This window comes from Pleuronectes platessa, chromosome 2 (assembly GCF_947347685.1).
Source record: "Pleuronectes platessa chromosome 2, fPlePla1.1, whole genome shotgun sequence".
NCBI classification, from domain to species: Eukaryota; Metazoa; Chordata; class Actinopteri; order Pleuronectiformes; family Pleuronectidae; genus Pleuronectes; species Pleuronectes platessa.
This window is the reverse complement of record NC_070627.1, coordinates 20,855,695-20,871,873: the sequence shown is the minus strand read 5'-3', so window position 1 is coordinate 20,871,873 and position 16,179 is coordinate 20,855,695. Positions and strand designations below refer to the sequence as shown.

At 42.7% G+C, this 16,179-nt stretch overlaps 1 protein-coding gene across 4 annotated transcripts; it reads right to left on the bottom strand.

Annotated features, from left to right (window-relative positions):
• Positions 1–10,727: 10,727 nt before the first annotated feature.
• zbtb49 (zinc finger and BTB domain containing 49) lies at positions 10,728–16,152 on the bottom strand. Of its 4 annotated transcripts, none has more exons than XM_053412037.1 (8): positions 16,103–16,150; positions 15,486–15,659; positions 13,800–14,911; positions 13,644–13,690; positions 13,484–13,557; positions 13,274–13,356; positions 12,956–13,117; positions 10,728–12,054 (listed from the first exon to the last, which is right to left on the bottom strand). In XM_053412037.1, the coding sequence occupies exons 2-8, from the start codon at positions 15,635–15,637 to the stop codon at positions 11,309–11,311; spliced, it is 2,376 nt and encodes a 791-aa protein (XP_053268012.1). In that variant the 5' UTR covers positions 15,638–15,659; positions 16,103–16,150; the 3' UTR covers positions 10,728–11,308. The 4 variants fall into 4 exon arrangements, with proteins under 4 accessions (XP_053268012.1, XP_053268004.1, XP_053268021.1 ...); XM_053412029.1 differs by having other exon boundaries at positions 15,486–15,653; positions 16,072–16,149; XM_053412046.1 differs by having other exon boundaries at positions 15,486–15,653; positions 16,103–16,141.
• Between the last annotated feature and the right edge of the window lie 27 nt (positions 16,153–16,179).

Here is a 16,179-nt window from a genome sequence, read left to right as displayed (position 1 = left end):
GGAGCTACACAAACACACACACACATACATTCAGGTAACTTTGTAGGTCACCCTCTGATTGACTAGTTGTTTTTGTCAGTTGGTCATCTAATGAGTTTGTCCAGGCAGAGAGAGAGAGAGAGAGAAAGAGATAGATAGAGAGAGAGAGAGAGAGAGAGAGAGAGAGAGAGAGGGGGGGGGGGGGGGGGGGGGGGGAGGGAGAGAGAGAGAGACTGGATCTTACTGCAGGCCAGATAGAGAGCGAGGGGGGGCTTCCTTGAGTCTGCTACACTGATGACAATTCCTGTAGAGCCAAGTGCAAACTGCTCTGACAGCGTGACTAATTTTACAGCATCGCCCCTATCGCCTCTTCGTTTATAATCTTTCATTTCCCCCTCTCCCTCTAATACACACACATTCGTACACACGCAAGTAAACACACTCCCTGCCCTAAGGGTTCTGTCCATGCGATTAAGGAATCATTGAGTTTGATTGGCTAATATTTTCACCATAGGAAATCAGGATCAGAGCAAGAAGAACGAGTGTGCATTTCATCCTTTTACTCAGGATCTGATTCCGATAATAAGCCGAAACACTCTCACTGGATTTCATTGCGGCCTGTTGTTTGACTTTGTGAGATTGTTAGGATTTCAATATTTTAGCTATAGTCTGTGTCTAACTCAACTCTAAATGAATAAAGATAGAAGTAGTTTGAGCCAGATAAGGCCTTCACGCAAATGATTAATAATAACCCCTTTCCTTCCAAGTGTTTAATCTTGAAAATTAGAATGTGTCTGCGTCACAATGCTGTTTCGTTGTTTTGGTTAAATTGTTTTGAATGTCTGTACAAACAGAACATTGTTTTGATATAGCAAGAACACAGTAATCTTCTCTCCAATTGTCAACACCGTTGGCCCACATGCCATCAGCTGTGTCAAGGCTGGTCAAGAGATGAACATTTTGAGACTTGTCACTTCCTTATTCCAAAGCCAAGAAGGAGGGGCTACGCCTGCGCACTTTCGAGGAGGAAGAACCAAGAACTACTGTTATAAAATAGACAGGCGCCGGCTGTTTGATGCGTTCTGATGGGTCTCGTGTTCTGATGCGACTTGTTGGATGCCCATTGCTTTGCTGATTGTTACCTTTCATTGCTTTCTAAATAAATACTTGATTGAACAAACCGAGTTTGGCTCATCTTCTCATATTTAGGATAAACGAACACGCTTAACAAGATCATGAACATTCAATGCAGATAATAAACTGTGCTATACGGTATTGTTACCTTTATTGTCAAATTTATATTGACCATTAACTTTTTCAATATGAAGAAATGTTAATTCTGCTACCCTAGTATGCCAAACTGATATAACATGATCTTATGAGCATTTAGGAGACTATTGGACTTTTACCAAACAGCAGCTACCATGGCTACATGTGCCAATTACAGGAAAATCATCACATCATTAAACACAATTATTTTGATTCCGTTTCCGTAATCACTGTCAGGTGTCCTGACTGAGAGCAGGTGACAGCGGAGTTATTACATGTTTGCTTCTTCTTTTACCTTTGTGGGGGTAAAATGATTGGTAGCCCAATGTGAAAATCTAGCCTGCGATGCCAGGAATCAGCATGTCTAGGCGGAACAAGTCCACATGGTGGTGACTCCATGTTCCTCTCTCAGATCATGGGTCATGGCCTGGCCACCAGACTCTCGCCATTGAGCTCCCCTCCAGGTTTGGCTCTAGGAGGGGGCCTCGCTTTCTCCATTCCGGGAGAGGTTTCACTTTTTTAATCAGTATTCTTTTCCATTGGAAGCGTTGCTCCTTGGTGTTGAAAGGCGGGAGTTGAGGTCTTCTGTTGGAGGTCTAACAGCATGCCCAACATGGACAAGAACCTGTGGTAGACCCAGATCTCGCTTGAGGGACAACATACACCATCTGGCTAAAGAAAGCCTCAGGCTCTCCCAGGAAACGCTGGGAAGCAAAGCCAGGGAGAGGGACACCTGGGATACCCTTCTTAGGCGGCTACCTTTGGCCCCAAACCCGAGCCCTGATAAGTGGAAGGACTCAGTGGAGAGTCTCAAAGTCAGCAAACTGACTGAGTAACATCAGTAAATGTTATGCAGCAATACATTTCTACTCCCCTCTATGCATATCTCATAGCTTTGACTCAGTCTCCTCTCTGTGAATATTTAACTATTTGAATAACAAGTCACTGTGAACACACCAATAGTGAAGAGCTGCTGCCACATCTTAATTCATCCTGGTAAAAGAAAATCTACAGATAGACACAAAGCCCCTGAGGGGCTCTTAGATGATGTACCCTCATTATCTCTCAACCTTTCTAACTAAACTATTTAAAATAGAGTTTCAAAATATGTACAACTGGTATTTAGCTGCAAAACCAACTTCCTGTCCATTCCCTGCCACAAGCCTGTTACTGTATGTGGATGTGCTGAAGCGACCTCATTTCCTTGCTTGAGGGGGGAAACTGGGAATAACCTGTCAGTTACACAGACAAGTGTCACAATGCATTTCAAGAAACTGAATGTGTACTGCAGACTCAGGCAGGGACACACCTGGGTACTGTAGCTAAAGGCCAGTGTGTGTGTGTGTGTGTGTGTGTGTGTGTGTGTGTGTGTGTGTGTGTGTGTGTGTGTGTGTGTGGAAAGCCCAGCGCACAAGAAGAAATACGGCAGTGGATAAAAAGCATGGAGGAAGATGCAGAGTATGGTTGAGGATGCATATTCTTTCTGCAGGACATGCATGCATTTTTGGCCCTGAAGCCTCATCACACACATCCCAGGGCAGCAGAGCAACAGTATTGGAGCAATCTCCATTATTCTTCTTCTGGTTAAGCCTCTTTCATATTGTGACACACAGATGAATTATAGCACAGAGACTAGGTCAGCCACTTATCCATCTCCTCCAACAATGCAACACGCCGGGACCCCACAGCAATTACTGCTGAGCTGGAGCTGCTGCTAGAGCATGTCCACATCCTCTGGTGCTGATGCAGTTTCAAATGCAACATTGGTTACAAATGCTTTGTTGAAGAAACGGTAATATATTCCAAAACATCCATGACAAACAGAAATGTAGACTTTTGAATTGTTAAAAGTATATATAATCCTCAAAATGTCGAGATTAAGTCATTTAGCTGAACAACGACAAAAAAATATGTTTGAGGCTCAGGCAAACCTGAACATGCTCTGCTCATTATCCTCAGATAATGTCACAGTTTCATGGATTCATAATTTTCACACTCGTTCGTTAATTAAACCTATCCTCATACGCCTCTGACGACCCAGAGCAATGAAACGTGATTAGATACAGGAACAAAAGACGAGCTTTGGAAATGTTTCTGGGTAAAATGGCATTAGCACTGGTCTCATTCTGCACCGGCTAGACAGCGTACATAATCAGGATTAACTTTAGCATGATAGAGAGAGAGAGGGGGAGGAGAGAGCATCATGGGAAGAGAGAATTCATCCTCAAAGTCACTTTTAGACAGAGACAGATAGCAACACCGGTGTGGTTGTTGTCATGTGATGAAGACACAAGAAGCACTTTTGTTTCCATGACAAGTGAAGCTGCTTTAGTTCTATCAGTGGCAGCAGGGTTTACCAATGTTCAGACATTTAGACTAAAAACGTGGTGTAAATGACGACATTTGGAGTCGAATATGAATGTCAGGACTTACTGACATTTGGATGACACCACTCAAGCAGTATGGAGGCATTTTATTTATTTTCAGTCGTTTTTTTTCAGACGTTTAAAGAATCTGTCACCAGTTACTACAAATGGATTGGATTTGCCTGCAATGCTGTTTGCACCGGAAACTCCAAAAGTGTTTTTCCGGACTCAAACACTTCACCCACGGCATAGTGGTGGCTAGATAATGAGTGCATCTTCATTTTTTGGTCACCTATCCCTTTAAGGGGACGGTAGGGAAAATCAACATGTGACAGCTAATGTTGATGTGTCTTGTTTGGCACACAGTGCTCCGAGGTGCTGACCAGTTGGAGCAGGTTGTATCTATAAGCATGCAGCTGTGAGCATAATAACAAGTGATTTATGGAAAATCCCAGCCTCAGAGGTGCAAGTGGCTGTAGACACTACGTCTTGTTTGAACCCATCTACTTCAAGTTCCTCAAACTTTGTGGAAGTATTAAGTAGATGCAAACCACTTTCAATGACCAAAGGAGCCTGCCTCTTGTCTGACGACGCATGTAAGGAGAATTTCCAGCCGTTACAGTGGATGCATGTGAAGCAGCTCACAAGAATTGGTAGATTAACAATGAGGAGGAATGGTAAATATGGTTGGTATGACTGTGCTGTAGATTTTGTCCTCTGTGTTGTAACGGACAGACGGGTTTTTCTTCACGCTCTCACACTTTGGTGTCTGCTGTGAGAACGTGTTCAAGCTCACAAGGGCTTGAATAAATGTTCAGTCCAGAGTGAAATGATCACAGCTTGTAGGCAATAACAGCAACTTTCATATCCAGTAACACAGGCTGATGTATAAAGCACAAGAATGGAGGAGTAATTAGGCATTGACACACACTCTACTTGGTGTGTAAACATCACCGGCCCATTTTACTGCCCAGGATCCGTTGTCCGTCAGCAGTTGGACGACTAACGCAAAGGAAAATTAAGGATGATAAAAGACTTATGCAATGTGTTGCTAGGCAACTAATCCAGCAGGCACTGGGTAACAGGGGCTGTATTTTGTGACAATGACGGCCAATTATGGGCTGCCTGGACTGTAGTGAATGCTTTCCACCCAGTTCACTGTTTACACGTCTCGATTGCTGCAGTGCTGTTGCACAATGTTTACTGGTGCACAGCGTTAACTGGATGTGAACATGAATCACACTTTCTCAGTCTGCATAATAAAACAGATCCATCCCACGAGCAATGTTCATACCTTCAGGCCGTCGGTCAGAGGGAACTGACGTTACATAAGTTTTGCCATTGGTAGTTTTTGTGTTCTTACATTATGTTATATGATGATTACGGGGCAGATACAAACCTTTATCATTATAGTATCTGAGGCTCTGACCAAATTTCTTTGCACATACAATAATGAACTAATATGGGATTTATAGCGCCCTCTGTAGTCATTTTAAGAGCCTAGCACTTCACATTTATATATATATATTTACAGTAATAAGATTAAGAGTAAGATTAAGATTATAGTAGCACAATAGCCTCCATTTTACCTTGTCTAACATTGCACTAGAAGTTAGAAATTAAAAAGCACCTTGAAAAAACAATCTGAGGAAGATATTTTGTGCAGTGAAAATTATGGACTCAAAGAAAACGAGAAGCGCACTCAATAGAGTGGATACATCCACTAAGGGCCAACTGTCCCCTTAAGAAACCACCTTCAAATCCTGCAAACTAACAGAGACAGACAAATTAAAATGTATTTTAACAATACAGATGGGGAAATATACTGATGTAAACAACAGCAATGTATTTTCGTTTCTGTATTTATACAAGGAAAGCTGCATACAAAATCCCATCTTGATTATGTGAGATCATAAAACTCTAAATCAACATATTTCATGCATTATTGTAGTGATTCAGTCAAAAAAGTATAAATTCTAAATCCTCCTTGTGTCCTAAAGACAAAGTAACTGTGTGATGTTATTTAAAGGGGACATATTATGCCCATTTCACCACATTTGATATGGTTCCTTGGGGTCTTAATGAAATGTCTGTAACAGTTTTTGGTAAAAATACCACAAGGATCATTTAAAACAGCACCTTTTTACTCTGTCTAAAACAGCCCTCCTGAGATCAACCTGTTTTGAGGGCCCCGCCCCCCTCTCAGCCCGCCCCCATCTTACCCCACCCCCTTTCACCCCTCTCATCCCTCCCCCTTCTCACCCCTCCCCCCTCTCATGGAGGTGTAGGACATAACGTTTTTTACCTCCATTAATTAGCCTGTGTGTTTGAATGTGTTCTCACTACAGAATGCATTCAACATCTATAGGGCAGATTATGGGCCTTTATGTCTAAGAGGAATAGAGCAGTAAGTTTTGTTTTTTTTATGCATGAGATATCAGTCATTTCTGCAATACAAATATGACTGAGGAATAAAATACATAAATTACTCTTCCCTGTGTATTACTTTGCTAACTGCTCATCTTACACGTGTCAATTGTTAACATGTTACATATCAAACATTAAAAGCACACAACTGTTTCTATAAACTTTTATTGTCAGAAAGATTGCTAGAAAGATTGCCACAGAGCTTTTTAATCAGTTATTAAATGTACTGGCTGGGACAGAGGTAATAAATACAAAAAATACCAAGTATAATAAATACATTCATTACAAAAATATAATTTGTGCCATCAGTAGCTATACTGTAAACAAAGGAACACTTTATATTTGTGTGTCACCTTTTATTCTCTAAATACAATGTGAACTTTGCTCAGCCGTTATAGGTATTTGGCGTACAGAAGCTTTGTGAGCTGGTGTTGAGGCCCTCTGGGCCGGAGAATCAGGGTGGTCCTGCCCTCCTGCTCGGTGCTCCAGATACGCAGAGTGTACCCTGATGCTCAGGGAAGTTATACAGGGTTCAGACCTGCCCTTGATTGAAACTCAACACATAGCTGGCTATAACTTCCTGCTTGTCAGGTTTCTCATACTTAGCAGAGAGATCCTCAGGTTTTGAGATCTTCAGCACCTCATTCACATATGGGGCCGGGTCCTGAAAAACCTCGTGAAAGATGAGGTCCAACAGGTTATCCATGTAATCTGTAATACAAATTGGGGAAAAAGTTGGACATTTTGCACTTTTTTGTATTTATTATTTTCTTTTTATAATTATATTATTCTATTTATCGTGAAGACGATAAATAAATGGTCTTTAAATGGTGAAGACCGTGAGAATCACGGAAGATTGCATCTGCTTTCACCGGCTTTTCTGTGCACTCGCCCTTCTTATACAGTGCCTTGCATAAGTATTCACCCCCTTTGGACTTTTTCCCATTATGTACTGTTACTAACTGGAATTCAAATAGACTTAAATAAACTTTTTCCCGTTTGATCAACAAAACATGCATAGTACTTTGGAGGTGCAAAATACATTTTATTGTGACACAAACAATAATGAGAACAAAAAAGTTGACATCTGTTGGGTGAATAAGTATTCACCCCCCTGTGTCAATACTTGGTAGAACCCCCTTTCGCTGCAATTACAGCTGCAAGTCTTTTGGGGTATGTCTCTACCAGCTTTGCACATCTAGAGATGGAAAGGTTTGTCCATTCTTCTTGGCAAAAAAGATGAAGCTCAGTCAGATTGGATGGAGACCGTCTGTGAACCGCAATCTTCAAGTCTTGCCATAGATTCTCTATTGGATTGAGGTCTGGGCTTTGACTGGGCCATTTTAAGACATTAACATTCTTTAATCCAAACCATTCCTTTGTAGCTCTGGCTGTATGTTTAGGGTCATTGTCCTGCTGGAAGATGAACCTCCGCCCCAGTCTCAAGTCTTTTGCAGACTGCATCAGATTTTCTTCAAGGATTTCCCTGTATTTGGCTCCATCCATCTGTCCCTCTATTCTGACCAGTTTCCCTGTACCTGCTGAAGAGAAGCATCCTCACAGCATGATGCTACCACCATCATGTTTCACTGTTGGGATGGTGTGCTCAGGGTGATGGGCAGTGTTGGGTTTTCGCCACACATAGCGTTTTGCATTGAGGCCAAAAAGTTCAATTTTGGTCTCATCTGACCAGAGCACCTTCTTCCACATGTTTGCTGTGTCTCCCACATGGCTTCTGGCAAACTCCAAACGGGATTTTTTATGGATCCCTTTCAACAATGGCTTTCTTCTTGCCACTCTTCCATAAAGGCCAGATTTGTGGAGTAGACGACTAATAGTTGTCCTGTGGACAGATTCTCCCACCTCAGCTGTGGATCTCTGCAACTCCTCCAGAGTAACCATGGGCCTCCTGGTTGCTTCTCTGATTCATTTTCTCCTTGTCCGACTCTTCAGTTTGGGTGGACGGCCTCCTCTTGGTAGGTTTGCGGTTGTGCCATATTCTTTCCATTTTCTTATGATGGATTTTATGGGGCTCAGAGAGATGTTCAAAGCTCTGGATATTTTTTTATAACCTAACCCTGCTTCATATTTCTCCACAACTTTATCCCTGACCTGTTTGGTGAGCTCCTTGGTCTTCATGATGCTGTTTGTTCAGTAATGATCTCCAACAAACTCTGAGTCCGTCACAGAACAGGTGTATTTATACTGAGATTAAATTGCAGACAGGTGGACCCTATTTACTAATTATGTGACTTGCAAATGTGACTTGTGAATGCAATTGGTCGCACCAGATCTTTGTTAGGGGTTTCACAGTAAAGGGGGTGAATACATATGCACTCAACACTTTTCAGATTTTTATTTGTAAATAATTGTGAAATCCATGTAATATTTCCCCCCACTTCCAAATGATGCACTATTTTGTGTTGGTCCATTACATAAACTCACGATGAAATAAATTTTAATCTGTGGTTATACCATGACAAAATGTAGAAAAGTCCAAAGGGGGTGAATACTTATGCAAGGCACTGTAACTTCCAGCCCAGTGCTGCCGTGGGAAAAAATTGGCGGCACAGTACACCAGGGAGGACACTCGTGCGGACGGAGGGAAAGAGCGTGGAGAGCACAACACTCACGAACCTAACTTCCAGCTACAGCTGCTGCTACGGGCGCTCGTTCAAGATACCGGAGGATGTTGTTGTCATAATGTGCGGGACTAGAATGATTATTCATTACCAGCCCTAGTTGGGGAAATGTGCCCTGGTATCCTTGTATGCATGACAGTAGTACAAACATGAATAACATTGCTGCTTTTGGTGTTCAGGCAAGCACATCTGTTCACGGTGCTAGGCTACATCACGTAGCATGCCAGACGGACCCACCACAGATGCGCACACATGGAACGCAGCTTTCTATGAAAACACTGCGACCTCACTACAAAAGTACAGGTTGGTTTACCCTCAGTTACTTCGTCATGTCATTGATTGTGTCTCCGTGTTAAAGCTGTAACAGCATCTCATTTGTTGTGACTCCATGGATACTGTGTCTGTTTTATCATAGGCACACAGAAAACTGTGCTGCACTGATGTTGGTGTTGGGACCTCAGCTGTAAGAGACCTCGCTTGGAGGAGGGAGAGGACAACCCAAGTTGTTGCAGTATGGACTTCGGAGAGCCACAGGATGCTACCTATGATCCTGATGACTCGATCACAGTCTTGACTGAGTCAGCAGATGTGACGTGAGTGACTCAATATTTAATCTAAACATTTCAATAATCAGATAGATTACCATCCTACACTTTTTTAGCTGTTGCAGCCTTTTGGTGAAATCTTTGTCGTTCTAATAGAATGGAATCTTCCAACCCTGTTCATAAGACACCCACATATATTGTCTATGAAAACTGCCTCCTGGAGCTGTTTGAGGTTTGTCCTGTGTGTCGGCAGGGGACAGATGTAATATATAAGAAGGGCGAGTGCACAGAAAGCCGGTGAAAGCAGATGCAACCTTCCGTGATTCTCACAGGCTTTATTTAAAAGCCAAACAGTGTACAAACAGTATGTGAAACATAAATAACATATCGATTAACTGCTGTCTTTAAATTGTCTTCACGATTTAAAGACCATTTATTTATCGTCTTCACGATAAATAGAATAAAATAATTATAAAAAGAAAATAATAAATACAAAAAGTGCAAAATGTCCAACTTTTCCCCTCAATTTGTATTACAGATTACGTGGATAACCTGTTGGACCTCATCTTTCACCAGGTTTTTCAGGACCCGGCCCCATATGTGAATGAGGTGCTGAAGATCTCAAAACCTGAGGACCTCTCTGCTAAGTATGAGAAACCTGACAAGCAGGAAGTTATAGCCAGCTATGTGTTGAGTTTCAATCAAGGGCAGGTCTGAACCCTGTATAACTTCCCTGAGCATCAGGGAACACTCTGCGTATCTGGAGCACCGAGCAGGAGGGCAGGACCACCCTGATTCTCCGGCCCAGATAGCCTCAACACCAGCTAACAAAGCTTCTCTACGACAAATACCTATAACGGCTGAGCAAAGTTCACATTGTATTTAGAGAATAAAAGGTAACACACAAATATAAAGTGTTCCTTTGTTTACAGTATGGCCACTGATGGCACAAATTGTATTTTTGTAATTAATGTTTTCATTATACTTGGTATTTTTTGTATTTATTACCTCTGTCCCAGCCAGTACATTTAATAACTATTTTTTAAAAGCTCTGTGGCATTCTTTCTAGCAATCTTTCTAACAATAAAAGTTTATAGAAACAGTTGTGTGCTTTTAATATTTGATATGTAACATGTTAACAATTGACACGTGTAAGATGAGCAGTTAGCAAAGTAATACACAGGGAAGAGTAATTTATGTATTTTATTCCTCAGTCATATTTGTATTGCAGAAATGACTGATATCTCATGCATAAAAAAAACAAAACTTACTGCTCTATTCCTCTTAGACATAAAGGCCCATAATCTGCCCTATAGATGTTGAATGCATTCTGTAGTGAGAACACATTCAAACACACAGGCTAATTAATGGAGGTAAAAAACGTTATGTCCTACACCTCCATGAGAGGGGGGAGGGGTGAGAAGGGGGAGGGATGAGAGGGGTGAAAGGGGGTGGGGTAAGATGGGGGCAGGCTGAGAGGGGGGCGGGGCCCTCAAAACAGCTTGATCTCAGGAGGGCTGTTTTAGACAGAGTAAAACGGTGCTGTTTTAAATGATCCTTGTGGTATTTTTACCAAAAAATGTTACAGACATTTCACTAAGACCCCAAGGAACCATATCAAATGTGGTGAAATGGGCATAATATGTCCCCTTTAAAGTGCAGTGCTGTATACACAAACTAAAAAATTATATTTTGTAAGCTCTAATGCATCATTGGAAAATGGATATTAAAGGGAAGATTCACAGAGACAAAAACTGCACACCGTGCTTTCATTTATCTTTAATATTCAAGCATTTTTTGCTCTACAGCTGGCTCCCTAATCACTGACATCACTGTGGGTGTCCTCCATCTGCTGTCAAAGGCTGCACATATGTTGTGACATCGTTAACTGGGGTGCTGTCAGAGAAGCATCACAACAGAGATTTTCACCCCTGTGAGTAAATGTATCTCATTGTTTTAAGCAAAACAAATTAACTCTTCTATACAAGACAGATATAACCAACCAAGAACAAGGTCGCAACAATAAAAAACACCTGGAGTGCACCCTTTGAACTTGCTGCTCTTTGCTTATGAATGTGTTTCACTGCTCCATGTCATTGTCATTCTGCAGAGTTTTCATTGCCAGGCCCCACAGTGTCAAGCTGGAGATAAACTGCCCCTCAGTGGACCGGTAGGAGCCACTACTGGATCTGCCAGAAGATGCAAGTGAACTGCAGTGATTGTCCGCAGGAGGCAGGTAGGGCCTTCCCGCCAGACCTCTGCCCATCTCCACCGACATGTTTTCATTCTCCACGTACGGACCGTACACCACCTCCTGAGACAGGTGGTGTTTGCCCAGCTTTGTGTGGTCTCCGGCAGCCAGGGCTGCGCTTTTCTCCTGGTGATTGGAGGAGAGGAGGTGATGTGGTACCAGGGAGCGGAGCTCTGGAAGGGGGGTGGAGGCTGGGCTGAGTTGCATGCTGGGGGAAGCAGTGTCAATATGTGGTGGTGGCGGCTGTGGTGGTGAAGGAGGAGGTGGTAAGGGTTTGTCGGGCCCTGCGTGGGGCATCATGGTGGAGAAATTCTGCTCACTGGCAGAGGCAGGAGATTTACTGTGGCCGTCAGGTTTGGAGATCGAGGCTGCTCCGTCTGAGCTACACGCCGCCTGCTCAGAGGTGTCTGTGACCGGGCTGTCGTCTGGAGCACCCTTGCAGTGCATGTTGCTGTGTCTCCTCAACATGGCAGAGCGGGTGAAGCTCTTGCCACAGGCGTTACAGATATAGGGTTTTTCCCCAGTGTGAGAACGTATGTGACGCTGCAGGTCCCCTGAGCCAACAAAGCACTTCCCTGCATTAAAGATACAAATGAAGTTTAAAACAAATTGCACACTTTAGCTATGGTCTATACAGAGATACTTATTAAGACAAGGTAGGGGTTGAGCCTTACAGGGTGAGTTTCAAATATGCTCTCAATCTTTCTTACTTGAACCCGACAATGATTTTTGAAGGCCGATGCTGACACCAACATTAGAGAGTAAGAAAAGTTAAAATACTCATATATCAGCTGGTATATATATATATATATATATATAGGGGAATGATCCCTTCATCAATCCCTTATGAGAAAGAAATGAAACTGAGGTTTGATATTTGTCATGTTAATAGTAAACTTTACCATAAATAACTAGAAATGAAAAGAAAACACAAATACAATTTAAAATTGTAGAACTTGAATTAATGTGTATTTTTTTCCATAACTGCACATATTTTTTGAATTTTATATTCTGTTAAATCAACGCTGATACCAATATATCTGTGAAAAGCTCTTATTTTTAAACTCTCAGATAGAAAATAAACCTTTTCTGAGAAACCAATTTATTAAGAATCAAAATGATTGACCCTGCTGCAGGAAATGACTAAATATCTGACATTCATATCTGGTGGCTAGTGGTACATCATACTGCTTGGAAAAATATGTTTCAATAAATAACTAGATTTATGTTCCTGTTAAGCTATTTTCACTTTTAACAGACCAGTTTGAGGAAAAAGATATGAATGAATAAGAAATAGAAATAATGGCAAACAGAACAGACTAAGCCATCACAATAAGTTAAGGCTTTTGAGCAAGGTTATAATTTTCAATAGTAAATAAAATGATTTAATATTTTGAGCACAACTATGTCTCTATTAAAACCTGCAAAATCAAGACGTGGAAACCAGTTTCCCACTAGAAATACACGGCTCCTTACCACATGTGGCACAGCTGTGTGGTTTTTCTCCAGCGTGGCGCGTCTTGTGCTTCAGAAGCTTTCTGTGCGTGTTGAAAGATTTTCCACACTGGTCACAAGTGAACGTCTTGTCTGTGGCGTGAGTCCTCTTGTGCTCCTTGAGATTGCTCAAGTTGTTAAACCCTGAGGAATAGAGATTTTACAGAGAGTTTAACAACAATCAGACGAACACAAAATGTTTTGCAGTTTTAAAGATAGCTGTAAATTATACAAGCTTAAGCAAGTTTATGGTTTATCTTGTAAAAAATTAGATGAGTTATGTTGAGAGAGGTCTCATACCTCGACCACATATATCACAGAGATGTGGCTTCTCTCCTGTGTGGACCACTTTGTGACGGTGGACATCACCTGATGCTGTAAAGCTGAACATCACAGATAAACATTTTATTAATGGGGCACTAAGTATCTAAAATTTCTATACAGGTGAAAGGGAAATGGGGGAAAATGGGAATTTAAATGAGAAAATGCGATAAATAGGAGATTCTTCACCTTTTTCCACATAACTCACAGATGTACGGTTTCTCTCCAGAGTGTCGCCGCAAATGAGTCTGTAAATTTCCAGCCTGTAAAGAAATTACTTAAATATATCAACATAGTCTGGGCACCTAAGAATAACTTTGCTAAATTAGAATTATACACCAAACTGTACCTGTGAGAAGTATCTCCCACAAACATTACACTGGAAGGGCTTCTCACCTGCAACAACAAACATAGACTTTGGCTCGAAAAATATTGATACTATAAATCATACAGAATCGTTGGCTTAACTGATATGTGCTATTTTGTCATTATTAACTGTAAATACCAGTATGAGAGCGCTTGTGCAGTTCCAGGTTGCTTGGGTGCTTAAAAATCTTCCCACACACATCACAACAGTACTGCTTGTGTCCCGTCTGCTGCTGCGGCTTCAGACTTTGCTCTTCTTGGGTCACAGGTGGAGGACTGGGTTGTCGTGGCTCTGTCGCCGTCTCAGGAACCTTCCCCTCGCCTGCAGTTACTTCCTCAGTTGGAGCAGCTGGCGTTTCAGTCTGGACAACAGGCTCCTCTTGATGACTCTCTTTGGGTAAGCTGAGGACGGGCTCGCTGACAGACTCAGCACACATCTCCTCCAAAGCTTTTTGAGACCTCAGGTAGTTGTATTTTTTCAGGTAAACAGCCTTCTTGGGGCGCACTGGCCCGTTGAACATGGGGTCTGCTGAGTCACAGTTTGGAGCATTTAAATTGTCTGAGGGTGTGAGAGAGGAGACAGGGTTCTTCTCCACTGCCACAGATGTGCTGGGAGGATTAGGCTGAGCTTTGTTCCCTGAGCATACAGGTGTGTTGTTGCCTCCCTGGTTTACCCCGAGCTGACACTGCTGCTCCTCCACCACCACCAAAGGACCTGGGCCTTGATTTGCTGCATTAATTGTCTGAATTGCACTTTCTTTGAAGTACTGTTTACTATAGAAGTTACGGAGCTTGTAGCCATGGACTAGTTGTTTTTCTATAGGTGCCTGAGTGACGCCAGCTGTGTCATAGTTAGAGCTGCTGTTAGACCCAGAAACTGGCAGCCTTTTGGGGTGGTCCAGGTCAGTGACGAGGCCAGGCCTCTGGGCTTCAGAGGGACAGTGGAGGTCGACATCGTGAGGAAGACTGCTTCCCAAGAGGCAGTCGTGCTCAGAGCTCAGCATGCCTGGGAGGGAAAACGATGGGATCTCCACTGGTGGAGGACAAGGCTTGAGGAAAGCGTTGCACATGCTCTGCACGTTTGGAACCTGTAAGCACTGAGCAATGTCCAGGAGCGCTTGTACGTTATCTTGATTGATGTCGAGGTGAGAAGTGTACATGTAGTCCAATATGTGGCCGATGCCACTGACATCCTGGATAACCAAGTTGAACACCTCGTTTTTTTGACTGGGGGAACTTTGGAATATAGACCTGAAAAGATCAAACAGTGAAAAGTGGGTATTCACACATATTCAGGTGCCTGGAGATTAACTATCGAAGGTGCTCAGAGCTGGTATTAACATCCATCCTGAGAAATCCAAACACAATAGGACAGACTTCCCACCTGGAATTAAAATGATTCCTGAATGTGCCTCCTGTGACCACTTGTGATCGGATATAACTTTCCACTCTATATGCAAATAATCATGTATGTAATTTCTGTTTGTGAACACCAAATGGTTTACTTTTAACCCATTATGAACGTATAGATGTGTCAGAGCGAGCATTAGATACAGGGAGTGGCTGAAAGAATCAATGCGCAGCATGGAGTTTTGGAGCATGGAGAATGTGAAACTCTCACGGTTCCTATGTGGCTCAGGAGGCATTTGCATTCAAACAGCTGAAAGGGTTAGTGACCACATCCGAATGTGGTCTGAGAGATCGGGTCTTGGGACTCAATGAAGACAAGTTTGGAGTGAGCTTTGCAGTGACCACTGACCACTTGTGATTGGATCCCTCAGGAAGGAGGTTTCCACCAGGTCTGAACGTGGTCATATAAACGCACCTGAAGTAGGAGCTGAAAGCAGCCAGGACATTCTTGTGGGCTTTGAAGCAGACGCCTTTGACCACCAGCATGCAGTCACACAGCAGCCCCTGAATCCTCTGCTCCTGGAGCTGCTGCAGGAGGTACGAGCTGTGGCTGGACAGAGTGTCCATGGTCACTTAGCTCCGACTGCTCCTTTAAAAAACACACACACACACACACACACACACACACACACACACACACACACACACACACACAGTTATTAATTATCCCTCTGATCTGTTAACTGTTGAAATGCAAACTGGTAAAAACCACAAAGTCATGCAAAGAGTTCTGCCAACATTGTTCCAAAAGTTAGTGTTCACACATAAACTATAAATCATACAGGTCATACAGCCAGGCAGAAATCTGTGTCTGTGCTATGAGACCACCCATGCAAAAATTGGACGAACGTCCCAAACAGGCGAACAGAAAGCTAAGCTAACAAACTAGCCCCAGGGATGAGAGTTGTCAGTCTAAACAAAGAACTGTCTCCCCCACACTGGAAGTCTGATGTTGTTTGTTCACATCAGCGACACAGATCAGCCCAGACCCGGGTCCAGACCTGTGTTATAGCAGCAGCATTAGGTTTCCACCTCTTATTTGGATGATGGGTCACTTCTCGAGTGCGAGGATTTTGCGTCACTTCCGGGTGTAGCTTATTTTTCGAGCC